At 35.8% G+C, this 26,389-nt stretch overlaps 1 protein-coding gene across 1 annotated transcript in view; it reads left to right on the plus strand.

The window, feature by feature from the left end:
- The first annotated feature begins 3,769 nt into the window (after window positions 1-3,769).
- The window catches only part of LOC116170470 (junctophilin-1), a 71,611-nt gene continuing 48,991 nt past the window's right edge, over window positions 3,770-26,389 (plus strand). The window contains exons 1-2 of the mRNA XM_031486899.1: window positions 3,770-4,291; window positions 25,389-25,600. Coding sequence (XP_031342759.1) covers window positions 4,011-4,291; window positions 25,389-25,600 — 493 coding nt within the window. The 5' untranslated portion in view covers window positions 3,770-4,010. The remainder of the gene's footprint in view (window positions 4,292-25,388; window positions 25,601-26,389) is intronic.

The raw sequence follows: 26,389 nt of genomic DNA on the forward strand, positions 1-26,389 counted from the left end.
CAGATTACCAGCTATATTGACTGTTTCATAAAAAATGGCTACCCTTTAGCAGAGTTCCGACCTAAAATTTACGCGTAGGTTCCGACGCTCACCTATTTTTTTTTAATGACGCTAGTTCTTTTATACACGTATACACTCGTGTGAAATAATCAAAGCATAAAAGTTTGTAAAGTAATATCTTTGTTCATTCATTTATTGGTGCGTTCGTTCATCCGTTCTGATCATCCTTTTTGCTCTAAGGCGTTCCGTTTATTGGTGCACCTTAAAAAGTGTTGACACCGTTTTTTTTATTGCAAAACAGAGTAAAAGGAGTTACAAATTACAATTACTCCAAACAATCCATCTCGTGAGAGGGAGCAGACGGAACGCAAATAGATATGACCACGCGTGATCATGTTTATTTTAACGTAAAAATTAGCCTTCTCTAATTGACTCAATGAATAAAGAATACCAGGAAGGAGAATAACAATATACGTGCGACCGCGATGGCTTTTGCAAATGGCGGACAGTAGTTCCCTGTTCCAGTGGCGTACCTACCTTACAGTTGTAGAAGAATACAATTATAAAAAATTTTACACGAAAGCAATCTAAACACTGTCCAAAAAAATGTTTTATGGTTTCAGGTACACGCTCATTAAATTAGAATCTTTGTTCATTCAGATTTATTGGTGCGTTCGTTCATCCGTTCTGATCATCCTTTTTGCTCTAAGGCGTTCCGTTTATTGGTTCCGCACCTTAAAAAGTGTTGACACCGTTTTTTTTATTGCAAAACAGAGTAAAAGGAGTTACAAATTACAATTACTCCAAACAATCCATCTCGTGAGAGGGAGCAGACGGAACGCAAATAGATATGACCACGCGTGATCATGTTTATTTTAACGTAAAAATTAGCCTTCTCTAATTGACTCAATGAATAAAGAATACCAGGAAGGAGAATAACAATATACGTGCGACCGCGATGGCTTTTGCAAATGGCGGACAGTAGTTCCCTGTTCCAGTGGCGTACCTACCTTACAGTTGTAGAAGAATACAATTATAAAAAATTTTACACGAAAGCAATCTAAACACTGTCCAAAAAAATGTTTTATGGTTTCAGGTACACGCTCATTAAATTAGAACTGCGGAATTCAACTATACTGTAAACCTCCATTGTCCATAAAATTGTTTGATAAAATACAGACCATTTCTTATATGATCACTACCATTGTATATGTATTATATAGGTACTGTTGTGTTTTTCTTTCTTAATCAAAGTTTTCTTCATTAAATTTAAGTTAAATAAAAAAAAATGGTGGTGCCACTTTAGCGTGCGGTGTACCAATGCAAATACTACTTTAACGTGCGGGTACTAAAATGAATACCACTACCGTGTATAGCACGTGATCTACATCACAAAATAAACACCATCTAAATCTTCAAAACGGAACATTGAACAAGATGATGGAGGTCTTTTCTGTGTCACACAACAGACACTGTACATCATAACAGCACACGATATGCTATATTTCATAAGTTTTCCAAATATTGAATCACGAATTTTTCCATTTTTTTGTATATTAGCTTAAGCATATTTTATGATGTCGTGCAGCAAATTGAATCCTGTTTCCAAAGATTCTTAAAAAAACATAGGCATTGCTTTTGGAATATTCCTCTTCTCCACGTGGTCCACGGTCATCGTAGCAAAACTATGAAAGTAGCAGGGAACATGAAAAAATTAATTATTTTCCACTCCCGTATTAATAGTATATTAAGTATGGAGAACGGTAAGGAATTTTTACCGTTCGAAGACAATTGTTTGGAGGAGGAGCGAAGCGACGACTCCAATAATTATTGTCTGAGAACGGTAACCCTTAACGTTCGATGTGCTTATAACATTTTTTGCGCGATCGAAATTAAATTTATGCAACCAATATAAATATGCACTAAGAAATTAACGAGCAGAATAAATCGAAATGATCGAAGTGGTATGGTGTATATCACTAGGTAACCAGTTTATTTGTCAAAATTGAAGATAATAATTTCATAAAAATGTGCATGTGTCTGATGTAGTTTACTAGCTTTGAACTTCCTTTATGACTTTATGAGCGTCTTGCTATAGGAAACAACAGCACAAATTGTACGTTTAATGTACCTAACAATAATTAAAGATTAAATGTAATGTAGGTAAGACTGTTGATTTTTAAAAAGGCGTCGGTAAGTATTTTTGCTGTTCTGTTTTTAGATCGGTAAGTAATTTTGATTTAAACGAAATTTGATACATAAGCACTTCGAATAAAGGAAAATCAAACGCCAATTTCAAAATTTGGTTTTGCGCATGCGCAGTGCCAACTTTTTTATTTATGGAGGAATTTAAATGAAATGTGATACATAGGCACTTGGAATAAAGGAAAATCTAGCGCCAGTTTCAAAATTTTATTTTGCGCATGCGCAGTGCCAACTTTTTTTATCTATGGAAGCATTTAAGTGAAATTTGATACTTAGGCGCTTGGAACAAAGGAAAATCTAACATTAGTTTTAAAATTTAGGTTTGCGCATGCGCAGTTCCAACTTTCTTATTTAGAAAAGCATTGAATGAAATTCTTCTCATAAACTGAAATTGAAGTAACACGTCAACAATGGATTGCCCATGTGCAACGCTATCTTTCATATTTGTGGCCGGATTTTTACGATTTTAACAGAAGTTGCATCTTACAAATGGGAAATGCGCTTTATGTAAATCGTTTACGATTACTTTTTAACTTGTTTTTCATAAGGTTGTCTCACTATTCTATTACCTACTTATAACTACTCATAATTTACTAATTCTTATTTCCTTATCTTGGAAGTTGGAATGGTTTTTTTTATTAGGTATTATGAATCATGTGTCTACCTACTTGTCCTTATTTTCTTGCGGAAGCGTAGGTACAACGGTAGAAACACGAGAGATTGATGTCCAAGAAGTGATTGGCCATTGAAATAACCACGTGAATTTTAACCAATCATCGATCTCTTTGTGAAAGACATTTTCCGGACGTGCAACGTGCCAATATTCTGACCTATAGCATACATAGCGATAAAAAATGAGTGACCGCCTAGTCGCACCTTTGGAATTTTTGTTTACATGGGAAATCGTTCTTTTAACTTCCAAAGGTGACTCGACAGTCACCCATTTTTGATCGCCCGATATTATCTATACATAAGACGACCAAATGTTTAAACTAGCGGAATATGCTTGATTAAAACGCCCTTTAAGTAAATTGTAAACGATTGCAGTTATTTTACTATTTTGACATTATCACATACTTTGATTTCAATCACCTGTTGGATTTGCGACTGACTTGAAATGAAACCAATGCGGCGCGTATGCGCCAAATTATAGGACAACTTTTACCTACTTTTAAAATTGCGTACGCTCAAATTCTATTTTAAGTGTCTTATGTTTAATCAAATTAAATAATCCATACTTTTTCCGTTTTCTAATGATTCAACATAGTGTACAAATTAATCAAAGGTGCATTGCGGTAGTACTGATGTTTAGTTAAAAATATGTACATATAACCAAGACCAAGGAAACTTTATATTCGCATTGGAGCTTGAATTTAAAACTAAAGTTCGTATCCTCTATGAAGCCAGCTTCGGATTTACAACTGCAGATTTCATTTCAGAGATTTGGTAAGGCTCTCTTCGGCTTTTCTTTTATTAAAATTGAAATTGCAATGCGATTGTCGAAAATGACGAATAATTTATAGGTGAGTGTGCGCATGTACGCCAGCGTCGCGACGGTGTACCCGGGCTGGATTCAGTGCCGCGCCGACTACCGTACGACCGATCGAAATGGCGAGCTGATATTTATTTATACCTGGAGCAATCAAAGTGTATTACTTGGTGTAGTGTTGAGTGCCAGTGAAATGGCACTAGAACTCCTTGATTATCGAAAACGGAATAAAAGTGCCTGGAAGTTTTCTCGATCTAGAATGCTTATAATTTTATATGTGAATTCATTTAGTGTAAAAATAAATTGAGAGAGAAGTATGCAACAAGCGAACCAAGTTAACATTAGCTCTGGCGGGGAAGTGGGTAACGGGGGAGTTGTGTCTTCCCCAGCCGCGACAGGAGCCACGGGCACGGCGACCACTAAAAGCCACGTGAACGGTGGTAGATTTGACTTCGACGATGGGGGTACCTATTGCGGCGGGTGGGAGGATGGGAAAGCGCATGGCCATGGTGTGTGCACCGGACCTAAGGGACAAGGAGCGTATTCCGGCTCCTGGCATTACGGCTTCGAAGTTTCTGGGATTTATACTTGGCCAAGGTAAAGTTACTTTTTGTCTTGCCCTACTTTCCAAGAAGAAACTTCTGCCGTTCAAAATTTGAACCAGGTACATACAATTATTATCTAGGCTTTTTGTCATCCATCCAAAATATTAAAAAATTCCTCACAAATTTAATGATTTGTTTATATGAAAAATAGCAAAATTGATTGCTCGAACGTCGCGAGGAATTTAAAAAAATAAACTTCTCCAAATTCCTTCAAATTAAATGTGCGATCGCGAACGATTAATTTAACTATACGATGAGCTTTTCGCCATCCGACAATAACAATCAATTTTGGGAATATAGGTCAGGAGGTTGGCGAGCGGTTCCTTTAATCTCGGAAGTGCGCATAGCTAGACTAGTATTTTGAAGCTTAACCATCACAACGAGGGGTAAATTGCAATCTTCCCTGCACAAACAAGAAAAGGACATTTTTTTAAATTAAAGTCAGACGCCCGTCACGTTAATCGAATGTCTGGAGGTTCGCGTGAGATATTTACAAATTAGGTATTGATCTCTGATTTGAACTATTTACTTAGATAATTAGGTACATAACAATTTTCTAACTCAAACATGCAACTTTTATACTCATATTTCTGGAAAAATGTTCTCGATATCTAATATTCAAATGTGAAAAGGTAATTTGCAATTACCACTTTTGTTATTTGCGTGTTATTCGTGAACAATACGCTAATATATGCGTCTGTCTGCCTCAGGATTTGAACTCTCAATAAAGATGCATTTTATTTACTAGGTGGGAAGTAGACAAATTTTGTTGAAAAAGGATCCACTTTGCGCAGATTGTTAAGATATTTAAAATTGTAACTGCAGATGCTACTAGGGATGGAACAGAGCCGACCCGAGTCAAGCTTTTTAAAAACTGGCTTCGGGCCGAAATTCGATCCGAAATATGGACGTCCATCTATCGGCTCGGTTGCAAGCCGAGTTTCGAGCCAAGCCAATCTAAGCTCGGATTCAAAATATTGAAATTTACAATTGGTCATCAAGTAATTTTAATAAGTTGACTTAATATATTTTACCCACGGCTAGCTCAGTAATAAAAAATGCTTTTACCCCATACCTTGGGGAAGTTTGACTTCTTATCTCCTCTTAAAATCTGAAATTCGGAATCTGATGCTCTGGTTTGATTGCGCTCAAATGAATACACATGTGATTGAATATATATTAAGTAAAACAAAAGCGATCAAATGCCATGTTTATTTCCAAGTTATTTGACTTAAAATATCAGTTTGGCTTATAAATAAAAATACAAAAAATTTGCTGTGGCTAGCACAGATACCACCCGCACACCTACCCATGGGCGATTCTGCCCTTTTATGTCTAAGGATATGTGTACCAAATTTGGTTCTAATCCGTTCAGCCGGAAAATGAGAGTACAGAGCGACAGACAGACCGATAGACTGATCGACATAATAGAGATTTTGTTTGATTCGGATTCTTGGTGCTTCAAAACTTGTATTTCTGCAATACCTTCCTTATACTAAGGTGCGGGTGGTAGAAATGCAATACCAGTCTCGTGATCACGTGTCAATTCTTTGATCGTTATTTAAAATTCATCTTTACCACATAATAAATTACTGGTACATTCTCCTGTTCAAAGAAGAACGGTATCACGCAAATTAAATGCAAATTTCCAAATCAATGAAACAAAATAACCTTCCTTGCCTAGATTTGATTGTTATCAATAAATACTGCTCTATGCACATAATTCTCATAGATCGATTCCTTTAGGAATATTAAAATTACTTCGAACAAAATTCCTTATGTAAATTCCAAAAAATATCCAACCACTGCTTTAGACAAATCAAAAAATTTAGTTATTGGCGTGGGCATTGTTTAAATACTTTTTGTTAAGTATTTAAACAATGGCGTGGGTAATATTCTCTTTTGGTAACTAATGGATCTTATGATTCCCTGGAAAATGTCACTTCGTTTAGAAATATGGAAAGAGATCGCTTCGATGGTACAGTTGACTTTCTCCACCGCCCGGTAACGTTATCTTCGTGATGGATGCAAAATTTACATCGCATATTATGCTCTCTCCATGTAAGAGAAATATTAATTACATTCATTTTAATGAAGGATAGTCTTCACTAATATTTTTAGGCAACCCGTTTGCAATGCTTTTGTTTACAAATATTGCTAAAAAATTTATTTCACTCGGTAAACAAATGGGCGAAGGTTGACCTTATCACGTGGGATCTTGTACTATAACTCAGACTTTGCCACCAATCTGATTTCAATTACCGGTTCTTAACGACACGATTGAAAATTAGCAGCAAGGTACATGTTTAGAATTTTTTCCCTCAAAATAAAACTGATAACCTTTATCGCTACTTGATCAATTTTTACAAACTAAAGTTTTAGTGCACCTAGGATGGTACGTGACAGCTAGCGAAATTAGCTGCGAAAACTCAATTCTCACACACGAATAATACGTGCTGGCTCTTGGAAAGTCTCTGCCGAAAACAAACACAAACCCTCTTTTCACCATTTTCTTTTTACTATGCCGCATACTATAAACTTCCGAAACAGTTGAAGTTTTGGTGAACCCAAAATTTGAATAATATACAGGGTGTTGTATTTAACATAAGAAAATTGATCACTGTTACACAGCCCCTCAAAGATCAATTTTCATCGAAAACAGTAATGCCAAAGTTGTGCTAATCTATTGGATGTGGTTACTTTTGTAATTACTAATTTTAATTATCCACACAAATGAACAATGAAAAAAAACGAAATATCTGCTTTTCAAAACTAATCGAAATCTTAGAATGTATACGTTTAACTCAGTTAGAAGACTTCCGCTGCTTATAGTATTGAGTTTAAATGGAAAACTTTTACCTCCTTCTAAGTGGGTTCGTGCATGAATATTTTATATAGTATAATCTTTAAGAAAGGTTTTCTCTTTATTATTTAAATGATAACATACCCCTAAATCAAGATCATTAAACAATCGGTCTGCTTTGCATACAATAAAAAAACCTTCACCTTTATTATACAGCAACTAAAACTACCCTTTGGGTCGTCCAACCTTGGAATACAGTGGTCTGTTGGTAATTACGCAGTGTGGTTGGTTGATTTTTGCCGTTTAATAGTTAATGACAGTCAAACATCTGATTAATCGCATTAAAAAGATTAAAATATAGTTTAGGTTTTGACAGTGACCTTCGATATGTAATCAGTGCTTTTAAATGACTCTTCCGTGTTTAAAAACAGACTATAGAAACGAAAAAATGGCAAACATTAGATCTAAACTATTCGATTAACTTTGTAGGAAGGACAATTTTTCTCATCTGTCAAATATGTTTAATCCTGGTTTGTTAATCAATTATCGAGAACTGATTATTGGTTAGATTTCAATTATTAAAATGGAATAGATCTACTTACATACTGGATACTGTAAATTTTCAAGTTCATTCCCATTAGGCACTTTGTAGTAACCTTGTTTACTTCAATCAACTACAATCGTTGAAGATGTTCTCTGTACAATTAATTAATTGGAAGCATCCGACTTACTAATTATCTATTCATTGAGTTTAAGTTCCACTCAGGAAAGTGAGATTTTTGTATAAATTTCTAACTTAGAATTTCGATATTATCAAGCGTAGGTACTTACCTATACCCCGTTTTTTAACTAGTAAACATAAAAGTCTGATTCACACTGAAAATGTCAAATGTCACTAGAATTTAGTAACAAAATGGGCTTAATGGTAATTTGGATTAATTTCATACTGATATGTTAGGTGCATGATGTGCTTGTCTACTTACACATTTATCACACATTTATGACAGTGTAATTTTTCTTCGCGTTGTTAGGAAATAGAAAGAAGAACTCGGGAAGAAGTCGGGACTATAAGGTGGATGGTCCAATAACGTTACCTTTGACTGCTCCAAAAAACGCATTGGTTGCAGTGCTGAGTGGGAAGATGCATTGTTGTGATGCAAGACAATATTGGTTCTTGGGACGCATGGAGCGAGCTGTTTCGAGACCTATACTGCATTCATTATAAGAAGGTAGTAGATGGCGCTGTGTTTGAAGATAAACATAGTGAATAGAGTTAAGCAATAAGACCTCCCACCCCTTGTGCTTCCCCCGTACCACCCTCAAAACCCCTGAAATTTGGTTGGTTTCTTAGTTTTTCAATCATATCTTTGTAATGGTTCACTTTAGAAAAAAATATTGTTAAAGAAATTGTAGACCATAAAATTCTACACAACTTTAATATACACAATTTTTTTTGTGAAATGTTTATTAAAAAAGATATAGAGCTTGAGAGTTGTTTATATTTTTAAGAATTCTGAAATTTCTATGTAGATGTTTTAACCAAATTTCATACTTTATCTCTATAATTAAGAGTTTTATGAGAAAATATCTTGAATTTATCGTGGTATAAATCCCTCTACCCTGCACCCTTACCAAAGGGGATGCATAATAATGAAACTTGCAACCCTTGCTAGTGAGGATATTTGAATTACTGTGAGATTATAGCCCTTTCTAATATACTTTTGAAATGAAAAAATTGTCTCACTTCAGTTCAGTTTACCCCCCTCCCCCTCTCCCCCCCGCGCGGAAGGAATAGATATTTAAACGCTCTTGTGGCGATTGTGAAGTTAGTCAGAGAATACAACGCTTATTACATAATATTTTCTATTCCTCTTAAATATCTATTCCTACCGTGGTTGGGGGGAGGGGGGGGGGATGAAGGATGAAGCTGAACTGAAGTGAAAATAATTTTTTGTTTCAAACGTATATTAGAAAGCCCTACAATCTCACAGTGATTCAAATATCCCCACTAGCAAGGGTTGAAAGTTGAATTATTATGCATCCCCTTTGGTAAGGGTGCAGCGTAGGGGATTTATACCACGATAAGTTCAAGATATTTTCTCATAAAACTCTTAATTATAGAGATAAAGTATAAAATTTGGTTAAAACATCTACATACAAATTTTAGAATTCTTAAAAATATAAGCAACTCTGAAGCTCTATATCGTTTTTAATAAACATTTCACAAAAAAGTAGTGTATATCAAAGTTGTGTAGAATTTTATAGTCTACAATTTCTGATAACAATATTTTTTTGTAAAATGAATCTATAAAAAGATATGATTGAAAAACTAAAAAACCAACCAAATTTCTTTGGTTTTAAGGGTGGTACGGGGGAAGCACAAGGGGTGGGAGGTCGAAAACTTGGATTCTTAACCACCAGATATTCTTTCATGACATGCAAAAAAAATTGGAACTACTTCTCGTTTTGCAGGAAATGGTCCATTTTCAGTCTCTATTTCCTGGACTAACACAGGAAAAATATAAAATGGCACCAAATTATTGTCAAGTAGAAATATTCAGCACTGCGAAAAAAAATAAACCTTTGACAATAACAGCTAATGACACTTCGGCAGTTTAGTTGGCAACATAAACTACCACCTTATAAAATTCACTAGTCGTTTTATGTTTCATTGTAATACTGACTCATGTTTTAACCAATCACAGTGATGGTCGAAGCTTCCCTATGATTTCTACCGCTACCTTCTTAAAATGAATACAGTATAGAGACAAACAAATTGTCATGTACCTACCGTTGAGCATTATCTGAATTTGATCCTCTAGGTCTAGAAAAATCCATGTATAATACAAACAGACGTAGGACGCGCAGTGCCTAATTGGATTCTTAGGAGAACTGTTTTAATACGCCTAGAAAACGCGAGAATTCTAAAAAAAGTACGACGAATGACGATGAGGGACGCGATTCAACTTGAAATGTGAAGCTTTAATTTTCACCAATTTAAACGGGTGCGGCGCGAGCCAATAGACAAAAAGGTTTTTGCGGTATCTCTGATCGAAATGTTTATGGCACGATGCTTTCAAACAAAATGGACGTGCGAAGAATCGCACTGCGCATGCGAAATACACAACTTTCTTAAATGGGGTCATTCAAACCTTTTGGTAACAAAATTTAGATTCGTGACAAACTTCTCTAAATGGAACTATGATACTTCAAATTACTCGTGCGTTATCACAAAATTAAAACGTAGGCTCAGCGAAGAATTCCAGAGTGATATTACGATGGACTATTTTTTTACGTCTAACAACAGCGTCAATTTTTCAGGTAAAAATTCGGAATATTGCATTTTACCTTTGTCGATGCTGTGGTGGCGAGTGTTCGGGGAAATACACAGACTTGCTATAGATAATATAGTGGTAGGAACCTAGTTCTTACCCCATGTGTTGTAGGATTTTAAGTTAAAATTTTAGTGATTAATTATTTTCATTGTTTTGTTGCCTCGAATAGATTTTGTTTTTTTTTAATTCATCACAGAGACTACTTGATTAAAATATAAAAACCGTTGATATAACTGGTATCATATTTTCAATCTTATGCTATGATAGCTCGTTGAAAAGAGAATTAAAAAATCTATCAAGTAATCTAAAAATCCAATATGGCACCCATTTAACTGTAGAAAGTTGGTAAATGTTCCTCAAAAGTAACCATCTTGAATTTTTTTTACATCAATTCTGAATAAGCATATATCAAAGACAGTAACTTTTATATAATACTTTTTTTATATCTCTTATACTTTCGATGAAATATAAGACATTCAAGGAAATGACCAATTTTAATTTTTTTGAATTTACTTCGAACCTATTCGACATTTTGAATTTCCACAAGGAAATTTTAAATAAGCATCTATACCTAATTGCTAAACATTGTCCATTTAATCAATTCTCTATCTTTAATAATAAGAAAGTTACCCATGCAATCACACGCGATCTGTGACACACTGTATATATCGGTGCCTGAGAAAGCGTCAGCATCATTTGGGAGAAGCAGAAACTCGATGTAATATGGCCGCCGATTTCGAGAACCAATCAAAAATTACTTTATTGTCGCCACTGCCTCGTATAAAGTCACTGTATTTTTCCCCGTCTTCCTTGACTTCACGCTAGCATATTTACTGTGACCAATTTTGCCCATTACCTTTAATAAGGCCGTTTTGATATTTTTGGTGAAGTCTTTCTCTTGTGATTTGCTTTCTATACTTCACTAACGCTCTTGCGGATTTTTTCTACAAGTTTTAAGTCCTTTGAGTATGTATTGTGACATTGCTTTTATTTTCTGGTTTATTCTCTTTTCTTCCTGTTACTTTGTTGTTGAGTACCTGAATATTGCTATCTACATCGACATCCTTTTGTGAAATACCGATCTAAGCAGATTTTGGATTGCATCACACATTCGAAAATTACTTGACCGCGATGTTATGAAGGACATATATTACTTCTGCCCTACATACAAATTATTTACACGTGAATTTTTAACGCTTCTGATCGTAATGCGATATTCAGATGCAAAGACACAAAAACACTCGCCGACAGCTTCAGGGAACTTCCCTTCTCTTTGACTAAGCTTGATCTTGATAGATAAGATGCAAATTTTGGGTGGCTCCTCTGACGGTAGACACTTTTAAAGATAGACAGGGCTTTTAGAAAGGTTTCACGAAACAGACAGCTTCTTTGTTTACTCACATTTGAACTAATTTTTTCTGAATACGAGCAAACCGTTTTAAAAACTTTCCACAAACTTTTACTACTTCACTTGATGACAACTTAAATCTTTTATTAAGATAGGTTAACTTCTTTTGCGCACTTTATTTCGCAACCGACGAAAGGCGTCTTCAATGGAGCAAGTAGGGACATCTTCCCTAGAATTTGGCGTAAAACCCCTGCATCTCTTAACAACGATAAGAACACGTCACACGTGCGTTAATTAAATTTTACCTGAAACTCCTTACCACAAACGACCAGATGTCCGTACATTTTAACACGCAACTTCACGTTTTAAATAAATCTCAAACAATGACTTGCGGAATTACAAACAATTCTAAAAGGAAAAACAACACTGAGACTCATTTAAATACAATAAAAGATTTACACTTAATAAATTGAAATATTCTCGTATAACTATATAAGAGTGTCCTGTCATCATTTTTGTGGGCTGTAGGGCAATTCGCGCCCGGACAATTCGCACCCGGGCGCATTTAACCAAAATGCACAATCTGCTGGCACCCGCCAAGAGTTTCCGGCGCTCTCATTGGCTGATGTCGAATGCCTGTGCAATTTGTTAGCAAACTATACGTGATGTCGGCACCGCACTCGTTGTGAATTATACGAAATACTTCTTAGCGTACTTTTATGCAGCAACATACGAATGGGTTCATTAACAACCTGAAAAAGACATTGATGGCTGATTTAAAGTGTACCAGCGGCGCAGATTCTGTTAATTGATCAATATTGAAGTCTCCTAAAAATAAAATGTCACCAGATGACGGCAAAACAGCTGTTATCACATTTTCGAACAGATCCAAACATCTCCATGCGGGGGTCTGTAAAAGACACCAACAGTCATGGTTAACTTATTCAGATAAACATTGACCATATATATACATATGATCATATACTCAAGGCAGGTGGTCGAATTTGAAACTTTTAAAAGAAACGTGTTTCTTGTACACATTGTAAAGAATACCAAATCCTCTTTATAGCTTAAATAAACCTTGGTCTTCAAAAGATACTAATTTAAATGGTAGTTATCTTAAAAACTACTTGTGACTACGTAACGCCGCAGTCTACAACGTAAAAATTTAAAGGAATTTATTCCCCTCTTAGAAATATTTAAAAGCAAGTCACACAGAAAGGAAACGCGATTTTTATTGCCCCTTGATGGACGCACTCCAATTACCTACACAAAAACCGGGCACCAAATAATATGAATTACATCATCTGTGTTCTTTTCAGCAGACGCTTCACACGCAGATAAAAGCTTGCCTAGTGAAGATGTCGCTGCTGAGTGCTCTATGACCTGTTATTAATGCCAGTCGTACACTGCAATATTCCCGGTGTACGTAAGGCGTGGCATAGAGACGCCTGTGATTGGTTGCAATAAGCCCTTTCTTTTTCAGACCCACGTTTGAGAGTCATTTTTCCCTTCACGTAAATTTTAGGATGAGGGGTTTAATGAAGATTTTACATTTTTTTCTTTTTGAAAATGGATCTTAAGAAATGGTTCTCTAATGCTGCGTTTTCACGTTCATGCAATTTGCGCAAATTGATTTGTGCATGTCAATTTGTGCAAGTAAATTGGTGGATGAAAACGAAAATTGTATACTTGCGCAAGCCAGAAAATTTGGCTTGAGTAAAATCTGGATGGTCAGATATTTTGCATGTAGTTGGTGCAAATGCATGAACGTGTAAAGGACACACCAATTCGACGCATGCGCAAGAGGATGAATTATATAAACAGAATTGTTGTTTCGACGTGCACGTGGCTTTAATAGACTGTGTTGTACGTTATTTTATGTTTTGTTTGTGATAATAATGTCAAAGAAAGAAAAAGAGTTCATGGTACAGTCTATTGTGCTTTATAAATCCTTTCCTTGTCTTCTGTGATCTTCTTTTTTTGTCTTTTAGCACTTTTAACATATTAATTAAACATACACACCAACAGATGCTATTAATTCCTCTTATTAGTCCATCGTTTACAATGACAATCTGAACTGTACTATAGACAAATTTGTACACCAAACTTGAACCGTGAAAAATGGATGCATGAGTCAATTTGCGCAAATTGCATGAGCGTGAAAACACACCTTAATTCTTGCTTGCTAGCAAAATTAAACACAAAATTACCATAAACGTTTCAATGTATTGAAGAGAAACCAATAATGAAACAGATCAAATTTACAATTCCCTTATAAATTTTTTATTTACAGCTTTCAATGGGAATTTCAACCTAAATAGATCAGTTTCGTAGCCACGATCTTTTGAATCACCTTTAATTTAATACCAAATATAATAACAATATTTTGGCTGGTAACTAGCACTTAAAATTTCTATAACTTGCCTATATGATGCCCAAAAAAGATAGAAACTTTCGTTCTGGCGATCCCGGAACGAAATTTTTTGCGGCAAACTGCGTGATTCCCCAGCCACAATCTCTCAAAAACACTATATTTTGAGCAGTACGGTTACGTCCCCGTAGCCCAAAACCGAATGCCCAAAAAATCTCTCTCACTCTTTAACGTAATCCCTGCCTATCTTGTGAATTAACGTCCTTTACTAATGACGTCTAGTAATTAATTGAACCTTATTTTTTTTAAGAGCCAATCAGAATCGCTTTACCTCCCCAAGTTCATGTTAGTTGGATTATTCCTTGAAAACCGACGCACTCATTTTTATACAGAATTGCATTTTTAAAACGTAGGGAATAATCTCACAACTACGATATTTGGTGCCTAGTTTTGTGCCATCTTTTCGTTTCACGAAATCCTCATTAGGATAAGGTTGTCTTCGTAACTTGAATTGAAATGAAATGATGACCTTAGCTTCGACCAACTAAAATTGATGTAACTTTGGAACGGGGTGTAGGTATATCTGAGTGTATATCTCGAAAACGCGGTTTGGCATTTGTAAAAAGTGTAAGTATTGAACGAAAATTTTAGAGAATTTTGACAGTTTTAATTTGATGTAATAAATTTTCCCCTGCAATGCACCATTTCTGGGGACCATTTTTGCGAATCTGACACCTCGTCTTTGGACATTCGACAATTCTCTATCAAGAATGGAACGCCGCAAGGTAACAAAGAGTACAGGAAACGGCCTTTCCTTTTCATTACGACTGCCAGTACACTATCGTTGGCGCTTGGCGTCCAAATAAAATGGTCAGATCTAAGGTTTTAGTGGCCACAACACAAAGCACATTAATGACCTGTCGTGTTCCATTATAACGTACAGTAAACGGGTTTAGATTGTGACTCATGCCAGAACAGATTTTGGCCGTTTGCACTTGAACATTCATCTCAACGTCAATTTGGTAAAAAAGTTCGCTGATTTGTTACTAATATTACTGTGCTATTGTCATTTTATTTAGACCCAGCTTTCAAATGATTTGCTGTGCTATTTTAGTCGAATGAGCACGTAATATGGGTATTTGGCAGCGTACAACACCAACAATAAGAAAATGTGTTACAACAATAGTGTTTTTATCTGTATGTAAGTTATGTAAAAGTCTCCCGGTGGAAGCCTACCTTGGCTAATTATTAGCAGAGCAATTAACTTATAATGAACGGATGAACCCAATTTGTTTTGTTGAGACTATGCGTTAATTCAGTGACGTTCTGAATAAATTTAGAATCGATCGTTCAACGACTTACAAAAGAATGTAGCAGTTGTCGACTACTTTAAATACTAATTTTATTTTATTAGTCTTTCCCAGTACTGTGAGTTAATGATGTTTTATGCTTCGACAAATAATCATGTCATTGTTATACTTATTTTCGAAAAAATGTTTAAAGAACACGAATTCCCCTGTAATCTAGGTTCCAGCATTATGCATAAGATTTATGGCTTGCCGCTCTGTACAAGAGTATTTCTGGGTTGTTAAAAATTCTACAACAAACTCTAGTGAATTTCTGATTGGATCACTTACCTAGACCGAGAATGCAGACCGTCAGGTATATTCAGCGGTTCCCGTTTGGGGAGTTAGAATGAGTAGACCGTAAGACATTTAGGAAGTGGGCCAAAACTGAAACACTGACATTGACAAAGTGGTTGCTAATTCACATCTCAATGCCCGCAGACTTCAAATAGTTCTAAAATGTCCTGTGTTAATATAAACCTGACCTGAAAATTACACCATGTCATTCTTATTTGTGTTAGCATTAGGACCCTGCTTTGTATGTTTCGTTTATGATATTAAAATTTTAAAGATTGTCATTAACCACATTAGTTTCAGTCCGGTTATCATTCATGTCCACGGAATAAACTTCCGCAGGTCGGTCGACCTCTTCAGGAAAGTTAAAATGACTTCGAACATAAATTGCTATCTTAAAATCCCCAAAATAATCGACTCATGTTTTTATATAATGCGCAAAATTAAAATAACGTACATTCAATGGTGCGTTGAAAATTTCTTCAAATTACAGTCGGAAAATTGGACGGTGGAATGCCTTCAGCAATACAATTGAACCTTTTGCGTCGCCTGGAAAATTTGACTTCTCGTTGAAAGTGAATTTTGAGAGATGGTTGACAACCGAATCGGGAACAAACTGGGCTTCAGGTTTCTCGAAATTTAGTAGTTGAATTATTGTTTATTCAGTCGAACAATTGACCTATGTTCCGCAGTATGGAAATGTAAATTTCCTTTTACTTAAGGTTTTAACAACTAACAAAAGCACTAATTAACAGTCTTTAAACTTTTTACCGGTTGCCGTTTAAACCATAATTTTATTATCGTCTCGTATAAACAAGATAGGCAACAAATTTGATTATGAAACTTGTTTTTTTATCGTTTAAACGCAATGAAAGTTCTGTACTTTGGACCACAACGCTTTTGTGGTAAAATTTATTTAAACGCGATCACGTTGATCCAATAATGCAACAAAACGAAAATGTTTACTCACTTATAATTGCACAAGAGGTTTGCATTTTACCGAGTAAATTTTGGTTGTTTAGGTAATGAAAATCTGTTGCCTAGCAATTAGACGAGAAAAACTGTCAACTAATAAAAATGCGACACCGAAATGACAACTCGTTTTATCAGAAAGCGCACTTTAATTCTGTTCTTGTTCGGTATGAAGCGGTACACTTGTAAAGCTTCCTATATTATCAACTTTTGTAAATTCAAAACCAAATCTTTCTAAGCCTAAAGCAACCCCCTTTTACAAGTTTCATTATAGTGAATTAACCAATCTTTGAGATCGCCCCGAATTTTTGTAGTTCAATTTTAGAGTATTTCAAATTGGATTTTGAGTTATTGGACCCAGATTCACACTTAATTATACTATCTACCATAATTTTGTTAAGTGCTATCATATCTTCATTCTTTGAAGCAATAAGTACCTACAGTAGAATTACCTTGAATGGAGTTCCGGACATACGAAGTGGAACTTTCAAGGATCTCAAAATTAAATTCTAAAATATATTAAGCGATGTTCGATGGACTTCAAGCAGTTTCATGGTTTTGTCCATCATTAAAAACAAAACTACAAGGTATTAAAATTACACGCACGTTTTCAAGGCCATTACTTATCAAAATAAATGAAACTGCTGCTCCACTATTCGTCACTGAAAATGACTTCAAAAGGCCATAATAAATAGACAAAATTTACTTGCTTTATTCTCACAATCACTTTAAAATTCTTATTTTAAAAATACTGGGATTGTCCAAGTTAACAAGACTCAAAATTTACTGGGTTCATAAACACACTGATAAAATGTTTAAAAACAAAGTAAACTCTAGCTTTTCTTAACACAACCTAAATTAAATTTATCTAAAAAACAAATTTACCTCGAGTCGTTATGAATAGGATTTTGTTAGAAAACGAACAGAAAACAAATTCTCCTAATGTCACCTCTTCTCCACACTGTCAACCCACTGGATCGTTACATTTCCTCCTTCTTAGACCTTGTTTCGTCCCGAAACTCCAAGATATCGGGCCGAGGATAATGATGATGGAAAGACACGTTGCAGTTATAGAACAATATGCTTTCTTGGGGAAGAAAAGGTTCACTGGTTTTGGAGTCAACATTTTTGCCAACACGTATCAGCAACAAGTTGATAGATACTCGGTAACATACACAAATATTGTGCGACAGCAGATGAAAATATTTTGTTGGCTGTTACTTGTATCTGTGTTTTCCAACTTCAGTAGAAAACATCGCTTAGTGTGGACGTTGTTGTCATTTTCGGCGCCATAACGTAAGTTAGTACTATATTCACTTACTGTCTTTTAAATTGCTTCTTTATTGTGGTTAATTATTTATTAAGCTATGCAAGCTTAAGAGAGTCCAAGGTGTTCGTCTGTCTGTGTGTTCTACACAATAAATGGCAAACGATTAGACCGATTCGGTTCAAACTTTGGACAGTTGACCTACGAGTATATGCCACATGTAAGATCCAATGACTCCTGTAACGGGCTAGCTCCCATTTAGTTTATTTACTGGAATGGTTACCAATGTTCCGTAGTATCGAAATGTCCAAAATAACCAACTTAGGGTTTTGGCAGGCAACAAAAGCATAAATTAATTGTCTAACGTTTTTACCGGTTGACGTTTTATTTATAATTTATTTATTTATTATTTATTTATTTATTACTTTATTTATTTGGCCAGCAACCAGGAATTACATGGCTGTGGGAGGCTGTACTTAAGCTAGAACTACATAGAAATTACGATCTAATCTGACTAATTCATTCATTCAAAGAGCCGTAAAATATATCGATGTCTCTCTCACGGCACGTCTTATTCACAGCCAACAGGGTCCTCAATAGTAGCGATGACGGGGTGCTTACTACAAAGATGGTATCGATTTTCCTCAATTTAACATGTGGCACTTTAAGTTTGATTTCCTGAAGCAATTATTGGGCATTTAGATGATTGTTCAGTGTCTTGTACACAAAGATAGCGCAGGCTACTTAGCCTCGGATTTCTAAACTTGTTATTTAAATACCGTACACGCTATTTAAAAATTTTAGTTGGCTAGAGGAAGAGTAAGTAACCTAGTTTGGATCTGATGAACGCGTTATATAAGGTAATATTTGAGGAAATACTGGTAAAATTGTAGGCATTCCTAATAACGTTATTAGCACCTCGTATAAATAAATGTGGTGTACAACTTTGGTTAATTAACTGGCTTTTTAACGTAACATTTCACTCCAAATATAGCGCAATGAAATTTTTTGTACTTTGGACCCCAACCCTTTTGTAGTAATATACTTATTTAAGCGCGAACATAATAATCTACAAGAACGAAAATGTCCGCTCACGCAATTTAAAACGGTATCGCTTCTTACTATTCGTTGATGAAAAACTTCACAATACACTCTCACGTACGACTACACGGTTGATAAAGCTTTCCGTATACGTCGATTATATGAACTCATCTTGAAGCTTTCCATTGGAAAGCAATTGCGATCTAAAATAGTCGCGCTCGAATTACATACTTTCTTCAAAAGTAGGGTGAACTCTGCCACCCAATTTTCACTTTGTACCTCGCCGTTCTAAAAATCCGAAACGGCCCCCTTTTCCTAATCGCAGCTTTAGCGGAAAGCGTGTCCTCGACCAACACAAATCTCGTATTTTTATCACGTGCTCAGCTTTTCACAGGAAGGAACGCAACTTTTGAGGTCTGTGAGATCGTGGCAACACTGTGACGTTTCGACTCTTATTTACTTGTACCTACACTCGTTTCTTATCTGAAAGTGCTTCATTCTATTGCATACTAGTTCCGTTATGAAGCGATACACGTATAAAATTTCCTATACTGGCAAATTTGTAAATTCAAAACCAAATCACTCAGATTTCTTCTGTAAACTCCAATAGAAAAATGCTATACTCGAAATGATTATATTTCTTCAAATAAATGAGGTATCAAGATAATTAAAAAAAGAAAATTACGGAACGAGGTTTCCTCGTTTCATGGTAATTCAGACAATAAACTATCTCACAGCTTGTCCTATTTTCTAAAAACACACTATGTTCTCTTTCGTTTTTTCATTCGCCAGCTATTACTATAAAATGCGCATTAGCAGCAACGGTTGTCGGTAGGTCCATCGTCACAACATCAACTACAAGCGCGTTTTGGACACGAAAGACTGTTGGCAGCATATATCTGGATACAAGTTGTCGTGTTTAACAAATATGTTGTCAACTTGTTGTCATAGACTAAGCAAGTATTTCACTATTGCACAATCCAAACGGCATGACGTCATCGTAATCCCGATCCGATCGTAAACGCGTTCTTCTCCCGATTTTCTGGAGCCAAAGTCGATGAAAACTTAAAAGTCGGGTAGCGTGTCAAGCGTGTACTCAACTTGTGGAAGTGGATAGGTATCTTTTTTAAGTACGTGATTGAGGCGACGATAATACACACGGAATCGTGTTGATCCATCCGTCTTTTTAACCAATACCAGAGGCGAAGCCCAAGACTATTACCTAGATGGCTCGATAACACCTTCAGATTCCATGTCTCTTATAATCATCCGTTTCCTCCTTGTGCTGCATCAGGTTAGTTCTTCCATTCGATCATTTCTGCGTCGTCTCAGAGACATCTTTTCTGATTTTCTTTTGACCGGTCTCCCACGAGCCTTTCACCATCGATTCTGGAAATGCCCAATTTCTCCGCAATTCCAACAACGGATGCGGCATGGGGTTCAATTGTTTTTGCAATAACCTGCTTTAACTTCTTAACCGTTTGACCGATTGTAACAAATTTGGTATATATATAGTTAATTTAGTTGAATCCTTCTCCGCCAGGGGGGTCGTTTTGACACTATGACTCAAAATCGTAAAAAAATCAAAAAATCAAATGGAATGATATGACTTTTTCTTTGTGAAAAAGTAGCCAAATAACATCCAAAGAGAGTCCAGTGAAAACCGTTTTTCAAAATTTCGTTCCTAACTTCAAATACTTGGAAAATGAGATTAATTAATTAATTAATAAAAATGCTTAAATTGTATCTTATTTGACGTATTTCCGGTATTTGTCGATGGCGCGAAAGATTTTTTGGAAAAGGACTACAGATTTTGAAAAACGGTTTTCACTTTCAGAAAGAAAAAGTCATTAAAAAATCAAATGGAATGACCATTTAATTTTTTTGATTTTTTTACAATTTTGGGTCATAGTGTCAAAACTAGCCCCCTGGCTTATTGCGTCACCCGGTAGTATGGTCTATGGTCCTACTACATAAACGTGGCGATTAGCTTCGGTTAGGAAAGGTTCCTATTACAAACACTAGCTAAAATCTAGGATGGTTACATTATTATAAATCATTGCTTAACACAAAATTGAAATTCGCATTATCTGACATCTCCAAACGAAAGGAAACACTGGGATCCATCATCTTTAGATCGAATGTAATGGTTGAACGTGAAAATAAACAGTAAATTTATTAATTCGAACCGACCGTATCATTTCCTTTTCGCAACTACGAAAATCGTAAACGTTTGGAATAAGAGGACAGGGAGATAATGCGCCTCAGACAAAGAGCTTTTCGAATTCTATTAGTAATAACAAATTTACGAGAGGAATCAAATGAGCGCTTTATTGCCTGTTAGGTGCCGCTTATTCCTCGTAAAATCGAATTGAAGAGAAGGTGAAGTGAGGTAATTCGATAAAGAAAGGACCGCTTTTGGATGTCCGACGTCAACTTTGTACATCAATTTTGTTCGAAGGCTAAACTTCAATCAAGGAAAAATTTGATCTTTTTCAGACGTATTCAGTTTCCTTGTTAAAATACTCGGGTTTCTCTGGAGTGGAGGAAATAAAATGTGCGTGTTTCAAATCGAATCGTGTAATATAAATTCTTAATTTTCTATTCCTTTCATCCTTCGGGAGGTCTTCTATTGTAGGTACCTATGTGTCCTAAACTAAAATGTTTATTCATTCTTATTTTACGCTCCAATGTGTCCTTAATGTCAAACCATAGATTTTGGCAAAGAATTATGCATTCAATTCTATCATCCAGCCGACGTCTACTCGGTTTTGGTATATAGATTTCTCTTGCTCGAAGTAAAGTGAGATCAAAGGTGATATCAGAGTTGCAGGGGTCAACGTAAAAGTCCATCTATCGAGTCCTTCGATTCCCGTTTACCAGTTTATTTTTTAAAATAACTGGACTTCACCCAAGATTAGTAAAGACCTCCACCCACCTTTATTGCACTTCCACGTGAGTTTTAATAAAATAACAAGATCTTTTATACCCTTATTGTCACCGAAATGGATTGAATATAAAAGTATAAAAAGATGAATTTACTTTAAATTTCTGGTCTGCGTATATGGTTTTACGCTCGTGTTCTCTGAATGTCATTATTTTTGGAACTCATTGAATGGAAAACTTGGGCACTGCTTTGCAGAAGTTGAATTGTTTTTTTCTCTAGAATTGTTAAACAAAAAAAACTGCGTCATTGAAGTTTCCGTTGGACACAAATTTGATACGAAAGTTCGTGATCTGGCGTTTGTGCGGCACTCACACGTAACCTATCGTCACGAGCGCCAACGTGTTATCACGCTTCATTTAATTATTCCGGAACCCACACCAACGCATTCAATGCCTAAAATTTTTCTTTGCTGGATCCCTCTACTTCCTCCATTTTTACAACCACGCCTTCAAAATGGAGAATAATCGATTTCAGAGGCTCTTTATGCGTTCAAGCAATAAGCTTAATCCTTTTTGACCAATCTCACTTTTAAGGAAAGCCATTAGATGGAAACCTTTGGAGTTAAGAATCACTGAGTAAGCGGTGATACGGATCCGAATCATCAGAAACTGACACCTATAACCAATTAACTGTACCTAATCTCACATAAAACCTGCGCTACTAGCTTTCTCACTCAATCCGGCAACCATTGACTGAGAAAACAGTGACAAATTTAGTGAGAAGTCATTGACTTACGTTAAAAAACACAACTTTGGCTAGCCCTCTTATGAAACCACCCTATGTACCTTGTAATACTCGGTACCAAAAAGCGCGCAACCCTAAAGCATCTCAAGTTTAAACTCTAGATTTGCAGAAAACACTCTTAACATCGTTCCGACTACCAAAAAAGTAAACAAAAAGTACGCGGGCTCCCGTTACAACGGATGTTTGAGTTATGTACATCTCTACATAAGTACAATTTTTTTTCTTCTTTTTCACAGCAAGTAGTAGGGGTTTACGTTTTCATCGATCACGAAATGTTTGGGAAACTTCTTACTTATTATAATTCATTTTGTTTATAATTTACAATTTCCCGACTCCCGTCTCAATGAAAAATCTCAATGTTGACTTTAAAATTTGTGAGACTCGGTAGTTTCGATCAACTTCCGAAAATTCCAAAGAATTAACTACACAAATGTTCACGCCTGACATATTTCTTGGGCGCAAAAAATCAGACATGAAAACTCTCTCACATAATGGAGCCGAATAAACACACAACTAATCGATTGATGATACAAATTTATTCCGAAACACATGAAAAAATTAAAAGAAAATCCCTGAAAGAAAGGAAAGCTTACAAAGCTTGTTTCAACATATTACTCCGCACGCAGGCGGTAGACAATTAAAATAAGAAATCTTTAAATTACTTAGTTTTTGCTTAACAATCCAAATAAAACAGTTTTTAAAAACCTTCACTTGAATTTGATGACAGATTTTTGGTAGCTCTTCGGACGGTAGAAAGATTTTAACATTTTAATAGGAACAGAACCTTAACGAAAGACCTCGCTGTACTACAAGTGCTTGTTTTTTTCAACTCGTCAAAACCTTTTCTGGAATCGGACAACATGCGTTATTACACCACTTTAGTTAACTTGATTCTGTACACTTTGTTTCGATACCGACGAATTACGTTTTTAGATAAAACAAATAAGGCTGACCGCCCGAGAATTTATCGTAAACAAATGTACACGCTCTTCAACCGTCGTGAAACAAACAGCCTCGTTTTTTGTTGTCTCCACTAGGTAAGGAAACACCACTTCCAACAAAAAATTCCTTCCTCATGAATTTTCAAATAAATCGCCAGGCACAATTAGATTCCATAAACGCCAGCCACAACGGAACGCGCCAAACGCTCCCACTTCTCTTCATCAAACGCGCAATTTTTCGTAATACCTGCAAATTTTCCAAAAAAGCTCAAAGGGCCGGATTCTAGAGTAGTCATCCTCATCTGAGTCACTAAATACCGGAATACTGGGTGTACCGAACGAGCAGTTACTGTAATTTGCAAAAGTGATAAAATTAAAACTAAAACAGTTAATTCCAGAAGGAAAACAAACACTGAAATACAATTCAAATGAAACGAACTCACTTTGTGTTTATTTCGTAAATAACGCCCCGCATTTACTTGATAAATTGAAATATTCTTATATAAGTATTTTTATTAATAAGAATGAAGAATAAGAAGTTCAAACTAATACAGTTCATAAAATAATAATGTCTAACTCTAACTGCTCTACAATACGTTTTGTTGTGCGTATTCCATCCTTTCCCCGGACCACTCTTGCTACATAAACAAGAACACCGGAGCCGCCGATGAGATCTCGCCGTCCTCCAACATTCATATTGCTTACACTTATATACAGGGTGTCCCGTCATTATATTTTATGTTTAGGTCGAAATAACGTCTAGATGACCTGGTTTGCACAACAGTAAATGCTCGAGTATATGCAATACAAACAATGTCAAATTTTTCCAGAGGTTGTTATATTTAAGAAAATACAGATTCATTTTTTTTTAATTTGAAACTTCAATTGATTATATAAGTTGCGACGATTTTTCCTACTAAGCGACCCTTAATTTTTAACAAAAATAAAATAACAGCTCCTCATATAACCAATGTCCTCTTGCAAATGACAATGTTGACATGAAACACCCTCGTTACATCGACAGTATTTCGGGAAAATCATCGAATGGAGCTGTAGATTGGAAATGGGAAATGACACTGCACTAAATTCTCAGGCGAATTCTGGACGTACCTTTTCCGAACGAAGAACTTTTCTGTTTAGATTGTAAGCAATCAAGCAAAGTATGAAAGTTTGTTCTTAGCGGATTTTATACATTATTCTAAACCTTTTCCACCACCAAAAGGCCAAATTTGTTCGAAATTAATATTCTACAGATTACTTGTTCATGAATGTGCTTTGGATACAAACGTTTAAAACAATTTTAGTATTACGAATCCGAACTACACCGGTTAGTTCCAAAGCTCTCCATTTGGTGTCTGTGGCGCCCGGAAAATTAAATTTCTTGTTCGTGTTGTTCGTTCGTTATACCAAAATTTCATTATAGCACGTCTGTCTAGAATAGAACCAATTAGCATCTAAATTACAGAGAGCGAATGCTCGCATGTGATTGTGAAACGATGATACCTACTTAAATGGTGACTATCAAAAATATAAAATGTCCCTCCTATATGTATAGAAGTAATTGTGCGATCCTCCATGTCATTACTCCCGATTTTATGTGAAACCCATTCGGGACTACACAAACATTGCCTAGACGCATCCAATTACTATTGATAATGTTTTTCTTGCATGTCACAGTGGGAGCGCTTTCGAAGGTCAATGGCAAAATGGTAAAAGACATGGTTTGGGCGTGGAGACTCGAGGACGCTGGATATATAGGGGAGAATGGACTCAGGGATTTAAAGGACGATACGGCGTCCGGCAGTCCAACACATCAACGGCGAAATACGAGGGCACGTGGGCCAACGGCCTTCAGGATGGTTACGGTTCCGAAACGTACGCCGATGACGGTGAGTGCACTTACACTTTTCGAAACAAATTGATATAATGCAGGTACGTGCATGCAGGATATAAACCTTTTAAATTCACGATCCCGAAATAGATACCGTGAGTAATCTGGATTAAGTTGCATCGGGTTTGTAATTTACTTTTAGTGCCAAGCTACGAAATAACTTAATTATTTCAAAATAATCCTTGTACAATAGCCCAATTTTCATACCTCGCATAATACGTTAATTCCTTACATCCCTCGCACGTCGAGTAAATTATACTGTAACGCGCAATTTGTTTTGTGAACTTTTATTGTTTATAGCATTGCGTGCGGGCCGCGAAGCGAATGCTAATATGAATGAAATATTTCCGGATTTCCTTCCATTTGTGTTTGTAGTTGAATTAGTAGAGCAGTATGCCAAGGTGAACGATTTTACAAAAGTAATATGTCGCAATCGCAAGTTCTTTAATAGATCTTTCTTGCTTTATGAAGTGGATAATTAATTATCTTTAATAATAATCGATTATTTCGGTATAAAGAATATGATCAAAGCGTCTGCGTGAATTTTCATTTGCGCATGCGTAAACCAAATTGTCAACCGCGTGACCGAGCAACTAAGAATGCGAGGTACTGTATCTGAGAATCTATCCATCGTAGAGGCTTGCGGTAAAAAATTTATTACTAAAACGGCCACGAGCAAAACCTGGAAAATATTTTTAAGTTTCTGAAATGACCGCTAGGGGGCATAACTGCAATCTGGAATCTAAAAAAGTAATGTTTCTGGCAAATTTCCTCGAGAAATTCTTCA

Source organism: Photinus pyralis, unplaced genomic scaffold (genome assembly GCF_008802855.1).
Source record: "Photinus pyralis isolate 1611_PpyrPB1 unplaced genomic scaffold, Ppyr1.3 Ppyr1.4_LG5, whole genome shotgun sequence".
Taxonomy (NCBI): domain Eukaryota; kingdom Metazoa; phylum Arthropoda; class Insecta; order Coleoptera; family Lampyridae; genus Photinus; species Photinus pyralis.